Raw genomic sequence first — 26211 nt, forward strand, 5'->3', positions numbered from 1 at the left:
CGGAAACCCAAGGAGGGGTCGCTATGAGTCGGGGCCGACTCAACGGCACATAACAACAACAACAACAATGACTAATGATAGTGAACATTTCTTCTTGTGTTTGTTGGATGCTTGAATATTCTCTTTGATGATCATGTCTTCTGCCTATTTTTAAATTGGATTGTTTTTCTTTTTGTTGTCGAGGTATAGGAGTTTTCTATAAATTCTAGAGGTAAGTCCCTTGTCAGATATGTCATCGCCAAATATTTTTTTCCCGATCTGTAGCTTCTCTTTTGACACTTTTGCTTCTTTGGAAGCACATAAAAATGTAATTTTTAGAAGTTCCCAGTCATCTAGTTTCTCTTCTGTTGTTTGTCCATTTTGGGTTATGCTTGGTAGACTATGTATGTCATATATTAGGGCCCCTAAATTTGCCACTATTTTACCCTCGAGGAACTTTATAGTTTTAGGTTTCACATTTAAGTCTTTGATCTATCTGGAGTTAGTTTTTGTGTATGGTTTGTGTTCTGGTTACCTGGTGTCACTCTGACAGGAATATACCTCAAATGGGATGGCTTGAACAAATGGGAGTTTATTCTCTTACAGTTTGGAGGTTTTTATTCTCTTACAGTCTGAGTTCAACTTGCCAGGCTCTAGGGGTTGGGTGAAAGCACCTCGATCTTGGGCTTCAGCTCTGCCTCTTGCTTCCAGCCCACTGAAGCTAGAGGCATTTCTTAATCCAGGCAGCTACTGGCTGCTGAGGCTAACAAGCCCAAGGTTGACAAATAAAATGGCACAGTCCCAATGTTACCAAACCACATGGCAGGCCATTAATTCAAGTCCATTGAAAGTCCCAAGGTCAGCAAAGCATGACAGGCTACTGAACAATGACATGGCTACATGCAGGATTTAAGCGTGCTATAAGCTAGAGACCATTTCCAAAGCTGTTTCTTTTATATGCGAAGCAGACCACATCCCTAAAGCAACTACTCAGCTGCTTGTGGTAGGACCCACCATGGAGCTGATTGCCAGTCTCACCATGGTGAATAACTACCACCAGCTGTCCAGCCACTCAATCAGGCCCAGCCAAATTGACACACAAACTTAACCACCACAGTGTGAGTTATGGATTTTGTTTCATTTTTCTGCAAATATTATCCAGTTTTGCTGGCACTGAAATGGTCACAATAATTCTTAAAGAAAATGCTTCTTTAGTATTATTTGCCAAATTCTTAGCACTTACCATGTGTTTTGTAGTACTATGTTTACTTGTTTGTTTAATGACCATGCCTTAATTATCCTTGTAATGAAGTACTATACTCAGCACTGTGCCTGTCACATAGTAGGATGTCTGAATGTTTGAGTGAATCAATGAATAAAGAACCATGACTTCAATTTTCTTGGGATCTCTTATTTCTCAGGAGAGGAGCTGAGTTGAGGAGGCAATGACTATTGGGATCCTGACATTCAGATTCTGGATGAGTTTGCAGTTCTTCTCTCCTAGGTGGTTATATGGATTCTAGGGACATGAGTGCTGCCATCATCAATTTTCCCTGTGTACTACATGTTTTCCATCAGCATTTCAACACACTGCTCTTTATTGTCTCAACCCTTCTTTCATCATTAATTCACATAGCAAATATTTAAAGAAAATGTTAAAAAAAAATCCAGACACAAAAAGAATGTTGTTGTTTGGAGCCATTGAGTCAGCTCTGACTCAAAGTGACCCTATTTACAACAAAATGAAATGCTGCCCAATTACGCACCATCCTCATAATCCTTGCTATACTTGAGCCCATCATTGCAGCTACTGTGTTAATCCATCTCATTGAGGGTCTTTCCCTTTTTCACTGACCCTCTACTTTACCAAGCATGATATCATTCTCCAGGGAATGGTCTTTTCTAACAGCATGACCAACGTAGGTAAGATGAAGTTTGGTCATTCTTGCTTTCAAGGAGCATTCTGACTGCATTTCTTCCATGACAGATTTGTTTGCTCTATACAACTATATAATTCCATTTATTTTCAGTGAGTGAAAAACAGGCAAAAGTAATCTATGCTGTTAGAATACAGGATAGCTGTTACCTTTGAGGAGGAGGGAGGCGTAGAGAGTTAGAGGGAGAGTGAAGGGGGATACTGGGGTGCTGGTAATGTTCTATTTCTTGACTTGTGACTGGCTGTAGAGATGTATTCATTTGTGATAGTTTATTGAGCTGACACTTAGGATTTTTACTGTTTTCTGTTTGCACGCTATATTTCAGTAAATCATACAATATTTGTTCTTTTGTGTCTGATTTATTTAGGTAGGAAGTAGGAGCTACCCCAGGTGGCTCTGTTGGCACAGGTGTGGATGAGTGGAGCCAGAAGAAGTGATTAAGAATCAGGAGGATGCCTCATGGTGTCTGTGACTGCCAGACTGCTTTGGAGGCCCTTGAGAGCATCACTTTGGGTACCATCATAAATGAGCAGGGGACTACTTGGAACTTGGGATGGTACTAAGGTCCTGCCTTGACTCAGGTGGGCATCTGGGGTTAGTGGACAGTTGGAGTACATTTGCTTATATGTTTCTCTTATCCACTAGAATGTATGTTTCGTAGGAACATAGATAGTATCTTAGTCAGCTCTTCATTCCCCCAGAACCTAGCTCAGGAAACTCAATGAGTGCTAAATAGATGGTAATCAGAATGTGGAAAGTCTTCAATGACTGCCTGAAAAAGTATGGCTATAATTTGGAAGGTATTAAGAAACATTGAATAGTTTTGAGGACTTCTGGTAAGATGGCAGAATAGGCAGACAAGCTTCACTGACCCTCTTCAACAAAGAAGAGAAACCAATTGACAGAGATACAGAAGATAAACCTGGAGCCCTGAGCTTTGAAAGGAAGGATACAGAAGTGGATTAGGCACCAACTAGTGGACAAACCTGAATGAAAACATTGAGTATGGAGATGGTTGGAGCAGCGGAGACTGTCAGCTATTCTGACAGGACCAACAGCCTAAATATTTCCAAGTGGTGTTGGGACATGAGAATTGACCTAAAGATCAGCCCTAGTCACCAAGGGCTGCAGGGACAACTGTGCTGGTGGCCTATGACTAGGAAGAAAAAGGAGGGAGACAACATGAGCTGTGGACTTTTGGCTGTCTGGAGGGTGCAGCCATTTTGATTGTTTACACATGGTGGCCATTTGGGATATTTAAAGTGACTGAGGGTGCAGCCATTTTGAATGTTTACAAGTGGCAACCATTTTGGATTTTAAAGTGACAGCATTCTCATTCGGATTCCAGGGAACTAAGAATAGGCTCCATTTGCTGAGGACGGCAGGGACATACAGGAGGCAGACAATGAGAAAGGAGACAGGTGGTGAATGTATAAGTGCTGCCAACTAGTGAATAGAGGAGCACAGCACAGTACCCTGCTTATGCAGATAACATACAAACAAAACAAAGAAAACAAAATCGTGGGAAAGTCACTCCAACATACAATCACCAATTAAATATAAACAAAAAACATCACAATGCCTCAGAGACAACAAAGCATCACAATCCATACAAAGAAGCAAGATAAAGCAGGAGAAACAAGGGACCAGAATATAGACCCAAAAACATACCTGAGGAAGCATTGGAACTCCCTGATAAGGAATTCAAAATAATTATATTTAGGTACCTTCAATGAATTGAGAGACAGATCAAGGAAAACACTGACAAAATTGATGAAAACACAGAGAAAACTCTAGAATAATTTCAAAAGACAATATGAGAACAAAATGACACAAAATAAATGAAAAATTAGAAATGATACAAAATCTACTGACAGAAATCCAGAAGATTAATACTAAATTTTCAGAAATAGGTAACACATTGAATGGGCAAAGGAGTAGGATTGAATCAATGGAAGACAGAATTAGTGAGACTGAAGGCAAGTACCTCAGTAGTTCTTTGGAAAGGAATCAATCAGAAAAAAGATCAAAACAAAATGAAGAAAGCCTAAGGTTCACGTGGGATATCATCAAAAGGAATAACTGACATGTAATTGGAATTCTAGAACAGGAAGAGACAAATAAAACCACAGAAAAAAATGTCAAAGATTTGTTGGAAGAGAATTTTCCTGGTAGGATGAAAGATGAGAACATATCCATTCAAGAAATCCAATGAACCCCAAACAGCATAGACCTCAAAAGAAAATCACCAAGACATATCATCATCAAACTCTACAAAACCAAAGACAAAGAAAGAATCCTAAAAGCAACATGGGAAAAATGAAAAGTTACCTACAAGGGGCAATGAACAAGAATAAGTTCAGATTTCTCAGCAGAAACCATGCAGGTGAGAAAACAATGGGATGGTATATATAAAACCCTGAAAGAGAAAAATTTCCAACCAAGAATTATATACCCATCAAAATAGTCCCTCAAATAGGATGGTAAAATTAGGACATTTCCAGATAAGCAGAAATTAAGGGAATTTGTTAAAATCAGACAAACCTTATAAGAGATGTTAAAGGGAGTCCTTTGGACAGAGAACCAACCACAGCAAACAACAACTGACCACTAACACACATGATGACATAACCTGGAAACCAATCTAGTTATAGAATTATCCAAAGTAAATAAGCCTACAGGGAACCAGAAACATCAACTAACAAATGAAGACAACTACGAACCACAAAGAGGGAAAAAACTGTGTAGTTACGGAACTTCTAAATAGTAGGGAAGTCAAGACAACTGCAAGATACAACGGATTGTTCTAAAGTTGAGAAGAAATTATAAATCACAGGGTAGCCTCAAAGAAAAATGATAATCTTCACATCAAAATAAAAAAGTGAACCAGTACAAATATTTAGCAAATACTAAAACAATAGCAACGAAGGAAGTTATAACACAATTCATAAACAAAATGAGCTCAGCACAGACCATTATATGGAAAAAGTAATCAACACCATGAAAAAGCACATAACAAAATGACAGCAATAAATTCATACTTGTTGATAATTACATATCTGACAAGGGACTTATCTCTAAAATTTATAGAAAACTCCAACACCTGAACAACAAAAAGATTAACAATCCAATTAAAAAATGTGCAGAAGACATTTCACCAAAGTGGATATTCAGGCAGCCAGCAAATACATGAAGAAATTCTCTTGATCATTAGCCATCACAGAGATGTAAATCAAAACAATAATGAGATACCATCTCACTCCAGCACTAATAGCAAAGTTCAACAAGACAGAAAATGGTGGATGCTGGCAAGGATGTGGAGAGATTGGCACTCTCATACACTGCTGGTGAGAATGTCAAATGATATAACCACTGTAAAAAACAGTATGGCAATTCCTTAAAAAGCTGGAATTAGAAATACCATTTGACCCAGCAATCCCATTACTAGGTATATATCCTAAAGAAGTGAAAACCAGGATAAGAACAGATATATGCACACTCATGTTCATCACAGCACTATTTACAATAGCCAAAAGATGGAAACAACCTACTTGCACATCAACAGAAGAATGGATAACCAAACTGGTACATACATACAATGGAATACTATGCAACCCTAAAGAATAATATAGAATCTGCAAGACACCACATAACATGGATGAACTTAGAGGACATTATGCTAAGTGAAATAAGTTAATCGCAGCAGGACCAATATTGTATTAGTTCATTATTGTAAAAAGTCAAGGAAAGGTTTATATATGGAAGGGAACTTTCTGTGTTGGTTACCAGGGGTGGGAGAGGAGAGGGAAAAAAAAAGAAAATGCATTGACCTATACCACTTTAGTTTTGTGTATTTCACTGTACATAAATTTTATTTCAATAAAATGCATTAAAAAAAAAGAAACATGGCACAGTTTTGAGAAGAGGGGTATAAAGAAAGCACTGTTATAGGAAGGAGAGGAGAAAGGTGGGACTGGGCTGATTCTGCAAAAAAGGGAAAAGTCAAAGTAAACTTTGGAGTTTCTAACTGGATGACTGGCTGAAGCTTGTCTATACGAAAGAGGGCTAGGCTGGTTGTTTCAGCTCATCATAAAACAAGTTCAGTGTAAAGGGCCCAAAGATAAAAACAAAAGCTGCTCAATCTGCAGTTAGAAGGTATCCTGCATTACAGCCCACTCTGGTCACACATGCTCGCACTCTGATTACAACCTCAGTCACCAATACAAGAAAACTACAGACTATTATCCCTTATGACTGTAGATAAAGACTTAACAAAATACTAACAGCTGAGGTTGAAGTTTGCTACTGTAAAAATGGCATGCCATAAGCGTCTGATCTCTAACTTCACGAAGGGGAAAAAGAATCAACAGTAGTGTCATCTCAGGGCTAATTTCTATAAAACAGAGGTCAGACACACTTCCTCTCTAATCTTTTTATAAATTCTAACACCAGCCATCCCTCCCATGACACTCTCTACTTATCTGCTAGGTTTGATAATTCATTGCAATGATCACACAGAATGCAGGCAATATTCATGATCATGGGATTTATTAGGAAAATAATAGGTTACAGTTCTGGATCAGGAATGACTCAAGATACCGTTCTTCAATCAGGACAGATTCTTCTCAACCATGCTAATAGGCAAGCCCCTCAGGCCTTCAGCTCCTTGGGCTTTTTGGGCCAGCCTAGCCTCTGCCCTGTTCAGGCCAAGTGTTACAAAGCTCTTTAGCTCTACCAATAAGTGCCCAGAGGCATCCCACTCCACCAGTAAGCCTTGGCCCAAAGGTGCTCAGCTTTCTTGCTCCATGGAAAGCACCATCTCTTGCTGGTATTGTTGTTCTGCTGTCTGTGCTGCCACTGTTTCTCTGCTGCTGCTTCTCATTGTTTCTCACCATCTCTGGTGTTCCAGCTCTCTGTCTCCTGGGTCTAGGAGATTTCCAGCACAGGGACCTCAGGTCCAAAGGTCATGCTCCACCCCCATGTCTTCTTCTTGGTGATAGTCAGGTCCTCAATTCTGCTCTGGAGTTAGCTTTCTTTTAATCCTAGCAGGACGTCAAAACTAACCAATCCCCTTGTTAGGGTTCCATACATCTTATTTGCATGGTCCCACTCCCACAGGTGTTTCATGAATTTTATTTGCATTATCAGCAAGCTGTTCAATCCCCTTTGCGTGGGCCACAAACACCTTATTTGCATAGTTCCACCCAACATTTGGTGAGAGTTACAAGACAATGGTGAGAAAAGCCATATGAACATTGCAGCTATTCATTACGTTAAGAGCTGAATTGGGGGACTTTTCTGGATATGACTATACCAAGTAGAACATTCTCTAGTAGGGAGGGAACATACAACTGTGAGCAATTTAACAAATGTTTACTGAGAACCCACTATGTGTTTAGCAAAAGGCTTGGGTATTTCCTTTGAGGGATCAAAGTCCAGTGGGGAGGGTGGCAGCATATCAACAAATAATGACCTTACAGTGTGACAGATTACAGTGGACAAAGGTACAAGGTCCTGTGGCAATATAGAAGAAGGTGTGATTAATACCTCATTCAAGAAAGCCATGGAGAGGAAGCAACAAACTACCAAAACTGACTCCAGAAGCAGTAGAAAAATTTGAAAAGAACTATAACAAATAAAGATTGAATGAATAATTAAAAACCTCCTGAGACTATGGTCCAAGTCCGCGTAGTCTTGAGGGACATCATACTCAATTGGCACAACATAGTACATAAAAAGGAGCTCTGGTAGCATAGTGCCTAAGGCACTTGACTGCTCACCAGAAGGCTGGAGGTTCAAACCCAAGATTGGGCAATCCTACTTCCATAGTGATACTGCCTCGGAAACCCAAGGAGGGGTTGCTATGAGTCAGGGCCGACTCGACGGCAAACAACAACAACAACAACAACAGTATGTAAAAATCTTGTTCTACAACCTGCTTTGGTAAGTAGAGACTGGGGTCTTAAAAGATTTTGAGCAGCCATCTAAGAAGCAACTATTGGTCTCCTCTCATCTGGAGCAAAGAGTGAAGAAAATCAAAGTCATCTGGAAACTATTAGTACCAAGATAAGGTGGACCACGAGGACCTCAGCCTTCACAACCCTGAGACTAGAAGAACTAGATGGTGCAAAGAAGAAAATTGGTAAATTATACCAGTCGTTTTATAAATAATTAACATCAATCCTTTTCAAACTCTTCAAATAAAAAGAAAAACAGGTGAAAATTCTTAGCTCATTCTATGAGGCCTGCATTACCCTGTTACCAAAGCCTGACAAAGACAGCACAAGAAAACTACAGATCAATACCCCTTATAAATATAGACGCAAAAATTCTCAGCCAAATGCTAACCACCAAATCCAACAGTATATTAAAAGGATTATAAGCCATAACTAAGTAGGATTTATCCAACTAAAATAAAGGTGGCTCCACATATAAAAATCAATCAATGTAATAATAAACCACATTAATAGAATGAAGGAAAAAGAGTCTCCACATGATCCTATCAACTGATACACAAAAAGCACTTGACAAAAGCCAGAACACTTTCTGGCTAAAAACACTTAACAATCTAGGTATAAGGGGAACTTCCTCAATCTGATAAAAAGTGTTTATGAAAAATATATAGCTTTCTTTAAATAGATGAACTATATGGTATATGAACTATATCTCAGTAAAATTGTTTAAAAAAAAAAAAAAAAAAAGGAAAGGAAAACCCATAGGTAGAATCATACTTAATGGTGAAATACTGAAAGACTTCTCCCTAAGATTGGAACAAGAGAAAAATTCTTATTTTCATTACTTTTCATCAACCTTGTACTAGAAGTTCTAGCCATACTAATTAAACAATAAAAAGGAATTAAAGGCATCTGAATTGGAAGGAAAGTGTAAAACTATCCCTGTTCACAGGTTTTCTTATATATAGAAAATCATAAAAATACACCAAAACTGTAAGTCTTAATAAACAAATTCAGCAAAGTTACAGGATACAAGGCAAACACGCTAAAGTCAGTTGCATTTCTACATACTCAACAAACAAAACAAAAAACACCTGTTGCTGTTGAGCTGATTCTGACTTATAGCAACCCTACAGGACAGAGTAGAACTTCTCCATAGGGTTCCCAAGGCTGTAATCTTGACAGAAGCAGATTGCCACATATTTTTCCCCACAGAGTGCCTGGCAGGTTCTAACTGCTGACCTTTTGGTTAGTAGCTGAGTGTTTAACCACTGTGCCATCAGGATTCCTTTTTTCTGTATACTAGCAACGAACTTTGTCTCACCTACTTTGGTCATGTTGTCAGAAGGGACGAGTCCCTGGAGAAGGACATCATGGTTGGTAAAATAGAGGGTCAGCAAAAAAGGGGCTACGATGAAGGACCGAAGCATAGCAAAGATTGTGAGGATGGCCCAGGTCTAGGAGTGTTTCTTTCTGTTACACATAGGATTGTTATGAGTTGGAGCCAACTAGATGGCACCTAACAACAACAAAAATTGTTGTTGTTGTTGTTGTTACGTACTGTCGAGTCAGACCTGACTCTTAGCGACCGCTCCTCGGGTTTCCGAGGCAGTAGCACTACGGAAGGTAGATTGCCCCATCTTCCTTCCTAGGAGTGGCTCCTAGGTTTGAATCGCCAGCCTTCTGGTTAGCAGTCAAGTGCCTTAGGCACTCTGCCACCAGAACTCCTAACAACAAAAATGAACAATCCAAAAAGAAAATTAAGAAAACTACCCCAATTACAATAGCATCTGATACAACAAAATTCCTAGGAATAAATTTAATCAAACCCCAAATCAAACCAAACTCACTGTCATTGAATTGATTCCAACTCATAGCATCCCCCTTTGGGTTTCCAAGGCCATGCATTTTTACAGGAGTAGATCTCCCAGTCTTCCTGTTGTGGAGTAGCTGGTCGGTTTGAACCATCAAACTTCTGGTTAGCAGTCAAATGCCTGAGGCACTATGCTACCAGAAGACTGACATACTGAAAACTATAAACATTCAACATTGCTGAAATAAACTAAAAAAGACACAAATAAATGGAAATGCAGTTGTATTCATGGTTTGGAAGACCTAATATTCTTAAGATCTACTCACAATGTATTAATGATTCAATGTAATCCCTATCAAAATTCCATTTGCCTTCTTTTGCAGAAATAGAAAAGTCAATCCTTAAATTGATATGAAGGAGCCCTGGTGGTGCAATGGTTAAGCACTCAGTTGCTAACTGAAAGGTTGGCAGCTTGAATCTACCAGCAGTTCTGCAGGAGAAAAGGCCTAGAAATCTGCTCTCATAAAGATTACAGCCTCAGAAACCTATGAAGGCATACAGAATTGCTACAGATTTTACTTGATGTCACACAACAACAACAAATTTATATGGAATGAGAGGGTCCCCAAATAACCACACACACACACACAAATGTTGAAAAAGAATAAAATTGGAGGGCTCACAATTTCAGATTTAAAAATTTGCTACAAAACTATAATAATCAAAACAATACTGGCATAAAAATAGACATTAAGACAAATGAACTAGAATTGAGAGTCTAGCATACGTCTATGGCCAATTGATTTGCAACAAGCGTGCCATGACCAGTCAATGGAGGGAAAATAGTCTTTTCAACAGATAATACCGAGAGAACTGGATATCTGCATGCAAAAGAATGAAACTGTCAGACAGATAGCCACATATAGGTGATTTAGATGGAGCAAGCTGCACAAAACTACGGAGACCAGTTAGTGACCAGATGGGTCTGCATAGATATTTACCTGGGCCAAGGCAAAAGACAAGCGTGAGAGACTGGAACAGCCAGAGCATGCTCTCGGCAGTGGAGACTGGTGCTGGTGACCTCACTCAGGGCAGGCAATGTCTGTACAGTCAAAAACTGAAAGTGGTTTCCTGTTAAGACTTCCTTTCAGATGTAGGGTAAGAACCTCCATTATTATTATTATTTTTAATAAAGTGCAAAAGCCTAGTATGTGCTTGAAAATTTTCTTATAGAAAATTTTCTATAAGAAATTTATTATAGAAAATAAAAAACACAAGGTTAGTCCCTATGAGGCAAAAGTTAAAGATGTCCCAAGTGTCCAACTTTTTCAAACTCTTGTCATCTCTAGTATTGACTACTCCTCCCTCAGTACTCTTTCCCATTTTAGGATTTCATAATTTACTGTAACATTTGCCAGAAATCACAACTGCCAAGGAAGTGGCTCACATGATTGTGCAGGCTGGGAAGTCCCAAATCCATAAGTGAGGTATGGAGGATTCTCTTCAGTCATGTGGTTGCAGGGGTCAGTGAACCCAAATCAGTAGGTCAGGTGACAGGCTGTTGTCTCACAAGGCAGTGGAAGCTGGTGAATCGAGGCGGATGACAGGCTACTGTCTCAAGTCACAAGTTAGATGATGATGAATAAGATGCAAGATCCAGAGAAAGAGAGAGAAGTTTACCAGAGCATTCATATATATTGGATGCAGACCATACCTTCATGGAAACTAAGGACGGTGACTTGAGTCACACCATGTAGTAAGGCGGTAACTTAAGATACATCCCACTCTAACCCTGCCTCATAAACATAACAGACAACCCACTCCAAAATGGGACCAGAACCACGGGCATGAGGCTAAGATTTATAAAACATCACAGAATGGAGGACTATGGCTAGAAGGGTCACAGCAAGTAATTCATTGCATTGCAGTATGGAATGTGATGATTTTTAAAAATATGTTGTGAAGCATATATAACAAAATACTTGCCATTTCAACCATTTTTTTGTGTGTTTGTACAACTCAGTAACATTCATTATGTTCACCATGTTGTGCAAACATCACCACTATCTAATAATTTTCCTCTCACCCATAACAGAAACTCAATGCACCTTAAGCAATAATTCCCCATTTTCCCCCCTCTCACTCATTCCTTTTGATTCTATGCATTTGACTGTTTGAGATATTCCATACACTATTTTTTTGTATCTGATTCATGTTGTAGCGTGTATCAAAAACAAAACTTTATTTCTCTTTATGGCTGAATAATATTCCATGATATGCATACCAAAAAACAAACAAACAAACAAACAAAACTCACTGCCATTGAGTCGAATCCAACTCATAGCCACCACCATTGGGTTTCCAAGGCTGTAAATCTTTACAGAGGTAGATTGCCCCATCTTTCCATAGAGCAGCTGGTGGATTTGAACCACTAGCCTGCTGGTTAGCAGCCAAATATCTACTATGCCACCAAAAACTCCTCTATGGTATTTATCCATTCATCTGATGGCCTAGTGCCTAAGGCATTTGACTGCTAACCAGAAGGCTGGTGGTTCAAACCCACTAGCCACTCCTCAGAAGGAAGATTAGGCAATCTACTTCCTTAGTGATACTGCCTCAGAAACCCAAGGAGGGGTCGCTATGAGTCTGATCCAACTCAACTGCAGTGAGTTTGTTTTTTTGGCTATTGATGGACACTAGGGTTATTTTCACCTTTGGACTATTCTCAATAATGCTGCAATGAACATTGGTGTACAAATATCTGTTTGAGTCCCTGCTTTCAAGTCTTCTGGGTATATACCTAGGAGTGGAATTGCTATCCCTTGGTATTTATTTGCTCAACATTCTGAAAAACAGCCAAACTGTTTTCTACAATGTCTGCACTATTTTACAGTCCTGCCAACAAAGTATACCAAAAAAACCCAAATAACTCACTGTCATTGAGTAGATTCTGGCTCATAGCAAACCCACTGGGTTTCCAAAGTTTCCAATCTTTATGGAAGCTGATTGTCTCACCTTTTTTTTTCCCCCCATGGAGGAGCTGGTGGGTTTGAACCAGATTTTTATTTATTTATTTTTTAATAGCTTTTTGGTTAGCAGCCAAATGCGTTACCCACTACACCATCAGAGCTCCTTTCCAACAATGTATAAGGGCTCCATTTTCTCTACATCCTCTCCAAAACTTACTTTCTGCCTTTCTCATAGTAGTGATCTCAGTGTGAGTAAAGTGATATCTCATTGTGATTTTGATTTGCATTTCCCTAATGATTAATGAGGAGTCTTTGGTGGCACAAATACCAAACTGCTCAATTACTAGTTGAAAGGTTGACAGTTCAAATCCACTCAGAGGTGCCTGGCAATCTGCTTCTGAAAGGCCACGACCTTCAAAATCCTATGAAACAGTTCTACTCTGTGCACATGGGGTCTCCATGAATTGGAATCAACTCGAGGACAAACACCACTACCAATAACACAATGACTAATGATGTTGAGCATCTTTTCATGTGCTAATTGGTCATTTGCATATCTTCTTTGGTGTACAATTCTTTCTTTTTCCCCTCATTTCCTTTGTTGCTGATGTTTTAGTATTTGCTAAATGTTTGTGCTGTCCTTTTTTTTGTTTTTATTGTGCTATGGAGGTTTATAAGTTTTCTTTGAGGTTACTCTGTGATTTATAATGTTCTCCCTGAGTTTAGAACTGTCCATTCTATATTGCAATTCTATTGACTTCCTCACCATTTAGAAGTTCTGTAACTACACTGTTTTTTGTTTTGTAGTTGTCCTCATTTGTTAATTGATATCTCTGGTTCCCTGTTTACAATCTCATAAACTTATTTTACTTTGGATACTTCCATAATTCGGTTGGTTTCTGGGTTATGTCATCATGTGCGTTAAGAGTCGGTTGTTGTTTGCTGTTATTTGTTCTCTGTCCAAAGGACTCCCTTTTAGCATCTCTTGTAAGGTTGGTCTGGTTTTAACAAATTCTCTTAATTTCTGCTCATCTGGAAATGTCCTAATTTCACCATCATATTTGAGAGATGACTTTGCTGGGTATATAATTCTTGGTTGTAAATTTTTCTCTTTCAGGGTTTCATATATACCATCCCATTGCCTTCTTCCCTCATGATTTCTGGTGAGAAATCAGAGGTTAGACTTACTGGTTGCCCTTTGTGGGTAACTTTTCATTTTCCCATGCTGCTGTCATGATTCTTTGTCGTTGGTTTTGGTGAGTTTGATGATGATATGTCTTGATGATTTTCTTTTGGGGTCTATTGTGTGTGGGGTTCGTTGGACTTCCTAAATGGATATATTCTTGTCTTTTATCATATCAGGAAAATTCTCTTCCAACAAATCTTCCACTATTTGTGGAAGAGAATTTTATTTTGTCTCTTGTCTTGTTTTATTTGTCTCTTGGCATCAGTGAAGGTTTTTCTTCCTTTTCCTCCCCCATTCTGGAATTCTGATTACACGTAGGTTATTCCTTTTGATAGTATCCCACATGAATCTTAGGCTTTCTTCATTTTTTTTTGATTTTCTTTCTGATTGGTCCTTTCCAAAGAAGTATTGAAGTATTTGTCTTCAGTCCCACTAATTCTGTCCTCCATTGATTCAATTCTACTCCTTTGCTTTTTCAATGTGTTCTCTATTTCTGAAAATTTAGTATTTATCTTCTGGATTTCTATCTGTAGATTTTGTATAATTTCTCATTTTTCATTTATATTGTCATTTTGTTCTTGTATTGTTTTTCAAAACTGTTTTGGCATTTTGTCTGCTTTCCTTAATTTTGTCAGTCTTTTCCTTGAGCTGTCTCTCAATCCATTGAAGTTACCTAAATATAATTCTTTTGAATCCCTATCAGGGAGTTCCACTGCTGTGTCTTCCTCAGGGATGTGTTCTGGGTCTGTATCTTGATCCCTTGTTTCTACTGCTTTATCTTGCTTTTTTGTGTGGACTCTGATGGTCTGTTTTTCTGGGACATTTTAACATTGTTGTATTTATATTTAATTGGTGATTGTATGTTGGAGTGATTTGCCCAAGATTTCATTTTCTTTGTTTTGTTTGGATGTTATCTAAGTGAACAGGGTACTGTGCTCCTGCATTTGCTAGTTGGCAGCACTTATGCATCCACCACCTGCCTCTTGATGGGTGTGATAGAGAATGAGAGTGGCTGCACAGATCTCTGTTAACTGTTTGTGAAGAGCAGTTAAGGGTGAGTTGGGCTTTATTGGCTGTCTTGTATCATTGGTCAGTTGGTGCACAAGCAAGTGGTGGCCCTCACTCAGTAGGTGGGGCTGCAGGAATTGTGAGTATGGCTGGGTCGTATGGGCACTGTTGCTGTCTCCCAGTCAGTTAGACAAATAAATAAATAAATAAACAGCCAAAGAGTAAAAGTAAGAGGACAAAAACCACACACTGCATAAACACACAGGAATGATTACCAAAAAGAGAAAGAAATAAAAAAAGAGGAAAGGCAATTAAAAAAAAGAGGAAAGTAATAAATGGGATGAAATATTTAAAGAAATTCTTTAAAAAGACAAAAGAAATATGAATAGCAAAAGCAAAAAATAAAAAAACAAACAAACAAACAAAAAACCCCAAAACCAAAAGCCTCACAATATTTGGGGAGGGGAAAATAAGAGAAAAGAGGTAGAGTAAGAAAATTATGAAGGAAAAAATGGGAAAAATGCAAAAAGAAAAACAAGGGATGGGGAGAGCCACTAGAAAGAAAAAAATGGGAACCAGGAAAAAGAAAGAGAGAAAAAGCCAACAACTAGAACCTGGGAAGTGAAGAAGAAAGAATAAAAATAAAAAGGAAGAAGATGATGAAGAAGAAAAAGAATAATTTAAAAACAAAAAGAAACAAGAAACAAAAAACAAATTGGGAGTGGTGGTGAGGCAGGGGATCCAGCCTCCATCAGAGCACATAGACTGGGATGGAATTCCTGCTGGCCCAGAAGGTGGGTGGAAGTGAGGGATGGCTGCACTTCCATTCACCAAGAGGGTGTGGAGTATAAGAATAACAAGGGGAATATCGCACCTTTCCAGTCCTCAGCCTCTGGTATGTATGTGCTGTCTTTGGCAAGTGAAGCCTATTTTTAGGTCCCTGGAATCTGAGAGAATATTGTGGCTTTAAATATACAAAATGGTTGAACCACTTGTAAACACTGAAAATGGCTGCACCCTCTGGACCAACATTCCACAGCTTAGTTGGTCTCCTTCTTTGCTGTTTCCCTTTTTAGTCATCAGCCACCAGTGTAGTCCTCTTTGCAGCCCTTGGCAAGCAGGGCCAATTTTTAGGTTAATTCTTAAGTCCTAACACCTCTTGGAAATATACAAACTGTCCATGCCGTCAGGATCACTGACAGTCTGCAGCTCTGTTTGTCTCCTTATTCACTATTTTTATGCAGGTTTTTCTACTAGTTGGAGTTTAGCACACTTCTGTATCCTTCCTTTCAAAGCTCAGGGCTCCGGGATTATCTTCTCTACCTGTGTCAATTGGTTTCTCTCTTCTTTGTTGAAGAGGGTCTGTGTACTTTGTCTGCCTATTCCACCATCTTACTGGAACTTGAGGAGCTCTGGTAGCTTAGTGCCTAAGGCACTTGACTGCTAACCAGAAGGCTGGTGGGTTTGGAAGAAAGGTTGGGCAATCTACTTCTGTAGTGATACCACCTCAGAAACCCAAGGAGGGGTTGCTATGAGTTGGGTCCGACTCAACAGCAAATAACAACAATAACAACACTGGAACTCTTTTGCCAGTTCTTGAATTTGGTTGTTTGTCTTTTTGTTGTTGGGTTATAATTCTTTATATATTCTGTATATTAAACATTTATCAGATATATTATTCTGTTTTGGTTATCTTGTGCTGCTCTAACAGAAATACCACAGATAGGATGTCTTTAACAAACAGAAGTTTATTCTTTTACAATTTTGGAAGCTACAAGTCCAAGTACAAAGTACCAGGCTCTAGGGGCTGGGTGAAAGCCCCTCAGCCTTGAGCTTCAGCTCTGCCTCTTGCTCCCAGCCCACTGAAGCTGAAGGCTTTTTTTCATCAGAGAGTTGTTAGCTGCTGAGCCTGACAAACCCAAGGTTGACAAATAAAAAGGCACAGTCCTGATATTACCAATAAACACAGCAGGCCACTAATTCAAGTCCAGACAAGGTCCCAAGATCGGCAGGGCATGGAAGGCTGCTGAACAATGACTTGTCTACATGCAGGGTTAAAATGTGCCCAAAAGCTGGAGACCTTCCGCAAAGTTGCTTCTTATATACTGCAAGCAGGCCGTATCCCTAAGCAGCTACTCAACTGCTCCAGTAGATTCCACCATGGAGTTAATTACCAATCTCACCATAGGGAATAACTACATCCAGCTGCCCAGCCACTTGACCAGGCCTAGCCAGGTGGACAACAACCTTAACTACCACAAGTTCCCAAGTATTTTCTTCCCTTCTGTAGATTGCTTCTTCACTTTATTGATAAGAGTCCATAGATTCACAAACATTTTAAATTTTAACGAAGTTCAAGTTATTTATTTTTCACTTGTTGCTTGTGCTTTAAGTATCATATTTAAGAATACATTGTTGAAAACTAAGAGTTTTATAGTTTCACTTTTGACATTAAGGTCATTGATCCATTTTGAGTTAATTTTCATGTGTTGTGAGGTCTGGGTCCAGCTTCAACTTTTTTTCTTTTTTGCATGTGGAAATCCAGTGTTCCCAGCACCATTTATTGAAAACACTATTCTTTCTCCCATTGGATGGACTTAGCATCCTCACTGTAAATTAATTGACTATGGATGAATGGTTTATTTATGGACTCTCGATTCTGTTCCATTGGTATATATGTCTATATTACATCAGTGCTAGGCTGTTTGGGAGCTCTGGTAGCATGGTGCCTAAGGCGCTTGACTGCTAACCAGAAGGCTGGTGGTTCAAACCCACCAGCCACTCCTTGGAAGGAAGATGGGGCAATCTACTTCCGTAGTGATACTGCCTTGGAAACCCAAGGAGGGGTCGCTATGAGTTGGGGCCAACTCGACGGCACATAACAACAACAGGCTGTTTCAATAGTTGTATCTCTATTATATTTTGAAATTGGGAAGTGTGAGTCCTCTTACTATATATTCCTCTTTTAAAGATTGTTGTGGTTATTCAGGGCCCCTTACAATTTTATATAAATTGTTGTTAGGTGCCATTGAGTTGTTTCTGACTCAGAGTGACTGTCATGGATTGAATTGTGTCCCTCCAAAAGGTGTTGACTTGGCTGAGCCATGATTCTCAGTGATTTAGAAATTATGTAATGATGTAATATAAAAAAAACCAAACTCACTGCCATCAAGTTGATTTCGACTCATAGTGACCCCCTTTGGATTTCCAAGGTGGTAAATCTTTACGGAAGTAGATTACCCAGTCTTCTTTGCACAGAATGGCTGGTGGGTTTGAACTGCCAACTTTCTCCCTTAGGCACTATGTCACCAGAGCTCCTTACCTAATATACAAGAAAACCAAATCCACTGCTGTCCAGTTGGATCCAACTCATAGAGACCCCTCCTTGGGTTTCCAAGGCAGGATCACTACGGAAGTAGATTGCCCAACCTTCCTTCCAAGGAGTGGCTGGTGGGTTTGAACTGCCACCACAGCTTAGGCACTATGCCACCAGAGCTCCCACTATGATATCCCATGATGTGATCTGATGTGATAAACTGATCAGGTATAGAAGGATTAAGATTAAGGGTGGGTTCCAACACCCTTAGTCCCATCATAGCCCTGATCCAATGAAAGGGGAGCTTCCCTAGGGTGTGGCCTGTAACACCCTTTATCATATAAGAGATAAAAGGAGAGAGAAGGGAGCAGAGAGAAGGGACCTACTATCACCAATAAAGAGGAGTCAGCAGTAGAGCATGTCCTTTGGACCCAAGGTCTCTGCTTTGGGATCCTCCTAGGAACAAGAGACACAGAGAAAGAAAGTTTTCCCCTAGAGTCAACACTCTGAACTCAGACCTCTAGCCTCCTAAACTGCAAGAGAATAAATTTGTTGTTAAATCCATCCACTTGTGGTATTTCTGTTATAGCAGCACTAGAGAGTTAAGGCAGTGACCCTATGTACAACAAATGAAACACTGCTTGGTCTTGCACCATTCTCACAATCGTTGCTATGTTGCAGCCACTGGGTCAATCCATCTCATTGAGGGTCTTTTTTTCTGTTTTTGGGGGGAGCCCTCTATTTCACCAATCATGATGCCCTTCTCCAGGGACTGGTTCCTCCTGAAACATGTCCAACATATGCGAGATGAAGTCTTGTCACTTTGCTTCTAAGGATTATTCATTTTGTACTTCTTCCAAGACAGATTTGTTTATTCTTCTGGAAATCCATGGTATATTTAATATTCTTTATCAACACCAGAATTCAAAGACATCAATTTTTCATTGATCTTCTTTACTCATTGTCCTACTTTCACATGCATATGGGGCAACTGAAAATACCAAGACTTGGGTCATGCACATCTTAGTCCTCATAGCAACATCTTTGCTTTTCAACACTTTCAAGAGGTCTTTTGTAGCAGATTTGCCCAGTGCAATATGTTTGATTTCTTGACTGCTGTTTCCATGGGCATATTCTCTAACATTGCATATATATATATATATTGTGGGCCCAAGTAAAATGAGATCTTTGACAATTTCAATATTTTCTGTTTTTCATGATGTTGAAAGGAGCTCTATTGGTGCAGTGGTTAAGGCATTTGGCTGCTAACCAAAAGGCTAGTGGTTCAAACCCACCAGCCATTCTGTGGGAGAAAGATGAAGCAGTCAGCTCACATAAAAATTTACAGCCTTAGAAACACTGTGGGCAGTTCTTAGGGTCACTATGAGTCAGAATCAACTCAAAGGCAGTAGGTTTGGTTTTGGTTATGATGCTGCATAATGGTCTAGTTGTGAGGATTTTTTTTTTTTTTTTTGATATTGGGGTATAATCCATACTGAAGGCTGTAGTCTTTGAGCTTCATCAATAAGATCTCCAAGTCATCTTCACTTTCAGCAGTCATGGGGACTGGAATTAACATGCTTCATTAGTCCTTTGGATAATTTGGTCTTCAGTCATTAGTGATCAATGTGTAAAGTCTATTTTTTTTTCTTTCTTTTTAAATATGTACATTATATTTTATTTATTTTTCCTTTTTCGTTCTTTCTTTTTTTAAACTGTGATTTGGGTGGAAGTTTAGAGAGTAAGTTGGTTTTCCATTCAACAATCCATACACATTCTGTTTTGTGACATTTACTATAGTCCTCACACTATAATAACATTTTTCCTACTTCCTCCCTGTGCCCATCCCTTACCTTCATCCTTCCTTCTCATCTTATCCTGGCTTCCTAACTCTTTCCCTGGACAAATGCTGTCCTCTTGATCTCATACGCTTAATTGTTCTAATGAGTACATACCCTTTAGATATTACTGTTCACCTCATAGGCCTGCTGATCATTTGGCTGCCAATTGAATCACAGAGGTTAAGCTCAGTTCCTAACTTGAGGAATATCTAATGGCTATAGTCTTGGGGGTTTGACAAGTCTTCATCAAACCAGTAAGCCTGGCCTTTTTTTTTTTTTTATGATTTTGAGTTTGTTTCACACTATCCCCCACTCTATCCAGGCCTTCCTACTGTGATCACTTTAACAGTGATCAACAGTGGTAGCTGGGCACCATCTAGTTCTTCTGGTCTCAGAGTCATTGGAGACTGGAATTAACATGCTCCATTAGTCCTTTGGATCAATTGTTTCTTCATGTCTTTGATTTTCTTCACTCTTCTTTGCTCAGGATGGGGAGACACCAATAGTGGCACCTTAGATGGTCACTCACAAGCTTTAAAGACCTCACTCCCTACTCATCAAAGTAAGATGAAGAACATTGTCTTTGTGGGTTATATTATGATAATTGACTTTAGGGACCCCTGAGACTGTGGTCCTGAGCCTCTATGCCCAGCAATTCATCCCCTTAAGGTATTTGGTTATGACTAAGATGTTTTCATAAATCTGTCCCCTGTATGCTTTACTACATTCATGGATATATTTGAAGCACATATAAATACACAGAAGAAGATAGCCTCTGCCAAACCGACATATATTCATGGGTGTAGTCCCATTCATCTTCCCACCCCTCTTTATACTATCTCTGTGTCCACTCATAAATTATTGTTATAACTGTACTGCAGGATTATGTATGTAATAGTACTCACCTTTGTTGCTTTTAACCACTGTGCTCCTCCCTGTGTTTTCCACTGCCTTGGTTATTTCGTGCTGACCTCTCCATTATTGTATATTGCCTTTCCCTTCACCCAAGTTAACACCACTAGCCTCTAGTTGATGATTTCCCCTCCCTTCCCCTCCAACCCCTGGTAACCTTTACAGAATGATTCTTTCTTTGTGTAAACCTTTTCTTAACTTTTTACATACAATAGTTGTCCTTCACTCAGCATGTCCTCTAGGTTCACTCATGTTATGAGGTATTTTGTAGATTAATTTTTATTCTCTAACATTGCATATATTCCATTGTGTGTATATACCATATATTTTTTTAACCATTCATCTGGTGAATGGGCACTTAGGTGGTTTCCATCTTTTTGCCATTGTGATTAATGCTGTGATGAAGATGGGTGTGCATATATCTGTCCATGTCATGACTCATATTTCTCTAGGATATATACGTAGTAGTAAGATTGCTAGATAATGTGGTGTGTATTTTCAACTTCTTAAGGAAGCACCATACCACTTTCCACAGTGGTTTTACCATTTTACAATCCCACCAGGAGTATGTGAGTGTTCCAGTCTCTCCACACCCTTACCAGTATTTGAACTTTTTTTGAACTTTGCTATTAATACTGGGGTGAGATGATATTTCATTGTTGGTTAGATTTGCATCTCTCTAATGGCTGTTTGTGAGTATTTCTCCATGTGGTTCTTAGCTGCCTGAATGTCTTTGGTGAAGTATCTGTTCATACATTCTGCCCAATTTTTAGTTGGATTGCTTGTCTTTTTGTTGTTATGAGGTATTAAAGTTTTCTGTAAATTTTAGATATTAGTCCCTTGTCTGATATGTTGTTGCCAATTTTTTCCCCCATCTGTAGGTTCTCTTTTTCCTCTTTCAACACAGTCTTTTGATGGACATAAATGTTTAAATTTTAGAACCTCCCAGTTATTTAGTTTGTCTTCTGCTGTTTGTGTGTTTTCAGTTATGTTTGATAGTGTATTTATGCCATGTATTAAGGCCTCTAACTTTGTCCCTATTTTTTCTTTGATAAACTTTATGGATTGGGGTTTTATATTTAGGTCTTTGATCCATTTTGAGTTAGTTTTTTTATTGTTGTTGTTGTTGTTGTCATGTGCCGTTGAGTCGGAACCAACTCATAGCGACCCTTCCTTGGGTTTCTGAAGTGCTATCACTATGGAAGGAGATTGCCTAACCTTCCTTCCGAGGAGTGGCTGGTGGGTTTGAACCGCCAGCCTTCTGGTTAGCAGTCAAGTGCCTTAGGCACTATGCTACCAGAGCTCTCTGTGAGATATGGAGCCTGTTTCATTTTTCTGGAAATGGATGTCTAGTTTTGCCAGAAACATTTGTTATCAAGTCTATCTCTTCCCCATTTTGGAAGACGTGACTGTCAGGAGGAAGTAGGAGGAGAGCTATTGTATTGTGGTGAATTGTGGTCCATTTCATAAGACAAAGTGTATGTGAACTGCTGTATGGAAAGTAAATTTACTCTGTAAATTTTCACCCAATTCACACACACACACACACACACACACAATCTCTTCCCCTTTTAATGGATTTTGGCCCTTTGTCAAAGATAAGCTGATCATAGTGAATGGATTTATTTTGGGTTCTCAATTTTGTTCCACTGGTCTATGTGTCTGTCATTGTATCAATACTAGGCTGTTTTGACACTGTGGCTATATTAGTAGGTTTTGAGATCAGGAAGGGTGAGGCCACCACCTTTGTCCTTCTTTAGTAGTATTTTACTTATCTGGGCTCTCTTTCCATATAAAGTTGGTAATTATTTTTCCCATCTGTTTAAAGAATGATGATGTAATCTGCATCAGAATGGCATTATATCTGTGTGGTAGTTTAAGGTTGTGTGCCAGTTGGCTGGACCATGGTTTTGAATGGCTAGGCAGCTGATGCAGCTATTCTCCACTGTGAGATTGGATGTGGTATAATCAACTCCAGGAGCTCTTGTAGTGTAGTACCTAAGGCACTTGACTGTTAACCAGAAGGCTGAAGGTTCAAACCCACCAGCCACTCCTTGGAAGGAAGATGGGGCAATGTACTTCCGTAGTGATACTGCCTTGGAAACCCAAGGAGGGGTCGCTATGAGTTGGGTCTGACTCGATGGCACATAACAACAACAACAACATAATCAACATAATCACAGGAATCTGCTGTGAGCAGCTAATTAGTTGCCTTCAGGTTATGACCTGCTTCCAGGATATAAGGAGACACTTTGAGAAAGGTAGGTAGCTTTTGGCAGCTGGATCCTGCATTTGGCCGAGTCATCAGTGGCCTGCTGTCTTGCCTTCCAATCTTGGGACTGTTCTTAGACTTGGACTACTGACCTGTCGTGTTGCCTGCTAATTTTGGGGCAATGTCATTTAATTTGTCAACCTTGGGTTGATCAGTCTCAGCAGCCAGCAACTGCCCAAGTTAGGAGACAGCTTTAGCTCCAGTGGGCCTGGAATAAGAAGCAGAGCTAAAGCCCAAAAGCCTTCACCCAGTCCCTAGAGCTGGCACTTTGGAATTGGACTTCTAGCCTCCTAAATGTGTAAAAGAATAAATTCCTTTTTGTTTAGCCATCCACTTGTGGTATTTCTGTTATAGCAGCACTAGAGAACCGAGGCAATCTGTAAATTTCTTCGTGTAGTATTGCCAGTTTTACAACGTTAAGTATCCCTATCCTTGAGCATCGTATATTCTTCTGTTTATTTAGGTGTCTTTTGGTTCCTTGTAGTAATGCATTTATAGTTTTCTTTGGGTGGGTCTTTTGTGTCTCTGGTTAGATTTTTTCCTAAGTACTTCATCTTTTGGGTGGCTATTAAAAATCATATTGTTTTCCTTGTTTCCTTTCAGAGTTCTTTGTTACTGTAGAGGAATCCTACTGATTTTTGTATATTGATCTTGTACCATGTCACTTTGTTGAATCTTTCAATTACCTCCAGAAACTTTCTTGCTGAATCTTTAGGATTTTCTACATATAAGATCATGTTATCTACAAATAGAGATAGTCCTACTTGTTCTTTGCCAGTTCAGATTCCTTTTATTTCCCATTCTCACCTTACTGCTCTGGCTAGGACTTCCAATACAGTATTGAATAGGAGTGGTGACAAAGGGCATCCTTGTCTGGTTCCCATTTGCAAGGGGAGTGTTTTCAATCTCTTTCTGTTGAGAATAACATTGGCCATTGGTTTTGTGTGTATGTCCTTAATTATGTTGAGGAATATTCCTTTCATTCCTATTTTGCTGAGAGTTTTTTTCAAGAATGGGTTTTGGATTTTGTCAAATACCTTTTGTGTCAATTGATACAATCATGTGGTTCTTTCCCTTGGTTTTATTTAAGTGCTGGATTACACTGATTGTTATTCTAATGTTGAACCATCCTTTCATACCTGGCATGAATCTCACTTGGTCATGATGTATTATTTTTTTGATACATTGTTGGAGTGTATTGGCTAGGATTTTGCTGTAAATTTTTGCATTGATGTTCATGAGAGATAAACCAAGAAAAACCAAACTCTTTGCCATAGAGTTGATTCCAACTCACAGAGACACCCTTTGGGTTTCTGAGGTGGTAAATCTTTATGGAAGCAGATTGCTCAGTGTCCCTTTCATGGAGTGGCTGGTGGCTTTGAACTACCAACCTTTTGGTTAGCAGTCAAATGCCTTATGCATGACAGTGATGTCTTTGCATGGTTTTTGATAGCAGGGTTATGCTTGCTTAATAGAATGAGTTTGGTAGTATTCTATCCTCTTCCATGTTCTGGAATAGTTTAAGTAGAACTGGTCTCAGATCTTTATTCATCAACGAAGCCATATGGGCCAGGAATTTTTTTTGGTTGGGAGGTTTTTTTTTTTTTCTTTTTCTTTTTCTTCAATAACATGTTCAATTTCTTCTTTTGTGGTGGGTTTGTTCAAATTTTCTACCTCAGATTGTATAGCTTGGATAGGTAGTGTCACTCTTGCATTCTTGGAATAAATCCCATTTGATCATGGAGCTCTGGTAGCATAGTGGCTAAGACACTTGCCTGCTAACCAGACGGCTGGCGGTTCAAACCCACCAGCCACTCCTCGGAAGGAAGGTTGGGCAATCCTACTTCCGTAGTGATACTGCCTCGGAAACCCAAGGAGGGGTCGCTATGAGTCGGGGCCGACTCGACGGCACATAACAACAACAACAACATATAGTCCTTTAAATATGGTGTTAGATTCAGTTCACTAGTATTTTTTCATTGAAGATACTTACATCTATATTCATAGAGATATTGGTGTCTAGTGTTTTTTTTTTTTTTTCCCCTTGTGGTGCTTTTTCTGGCTTCAATCAGGATAATGCCAGCCTCATAGAATGATTTAGGGAATATTTTCTTTTCTATTTTTTGGAAGGATTGGTGTTACTTCTATAAATGTTTGCTAGAATTCTTCAGTGAACCCATCTAGCCTAGGATTTTTTTTTTTTTTTTTTTTTTAATCACTGATTCAATCTCTTCACTTGGTCTTTTGAGATTTTCCACTTCTTGAGTCAGTTTAGATACCTTATGAATTTCTAAGAATTGTTCATTTCATCTAACTGATTTAAGTTGTTGATATATGATTGTCCACAGTATTCTCTTATGACCCTTTTTATTTCTGTAGTGTTGATTTTAATGTCCTCACTTCCATTTCTGATTTTGGTATTTGCATCTTCTCTCTCTTTGCTCTTCATTAGTTTAGCTAAAGTTTTGTTGATTTTCCTGACCTTTTATAAAAGTAACTTCTGGCTTTGTGGATTCTCTACTGTTTTTTCTATTTTCTATTTCATTTATTTCTGCTCTGATCTTTGTTATTTCCTTCCTTTTGGTAGTTTGGGCTTAGTTTTCTCTTCCGTTTTTGAATTTTTCAAGTTGTAAATTTAGAAAATTGATTTGAGATGTTTCTTCTCTTCAATGTAAGCATTTACTGATGTAAGTCTCCCTCTGAGCACTGCTTTTGCTGCATCCTTTAACTTTTTTTTTCTCTGTGTGTGCACGTGTGTGTCCATTATTTTCTGTATATATTGATGGATGGCACTCAGCAAGTGAAAAGATTGATACCTCCTTCTTGTTCCCCATATCTTGGGAGAAAGTGCCAAGTCACAGAAATGTTGGAAACTTTTATGTCTTTTAAGGTTTACAGGACCCCTATAGTCAGGTTTCCATATTCAGTCATCCTTTAAAATTGGCCTTTTTTTAAAAATTAATTTTTGTGTGATAATGCATTTGTGCATCCCTTATCTTTTGATATATTATGCTTTCAGTTTCT

At 39.0% G+C, this 26211-nt stretch overlaps 1 protein-coding gene across 1 annotated transcript in view; it reads right to left on the reverse strand.

Annotated features, from left to right (window-relative positions):
* The window catches only part of SLAMF6 (SLAM family member 6), a 54488-nt gene that overhangs the window by 17783 nt on the left and 10494 nt on the right, over window positions 1-26211 (reverse strand). Inside the window, exon 3 of the mRNA XM_007947790.2 lies at window positions 10685-10768. Coding sequence (XP_007945981.2) covers window positions 10685-10768 — 84 coding nt within the window. The remainder of the gene's footprint in view (window positions 1-10684; window positions 10769-26211) is intronic.

The sequence above is a fragment of the Orycteropus afer genome, unplaced genomic scaffold (genome assembly GCF_000298275.1).
Source record: "Orycteropus afer afer isolate SDZICR_OR568_19922 unplaced genomic scaffold, OryAfe1.0 scaffold00193, whole genome shotgun sequence".
NCBI classification, from domain to species: domain Eukaryota; kingdom Metazoa; phylum Chordata; class Mammalia; order Tubulidentata; family Orycteropodidae; genus Orycteropus; species Orycteropus afer.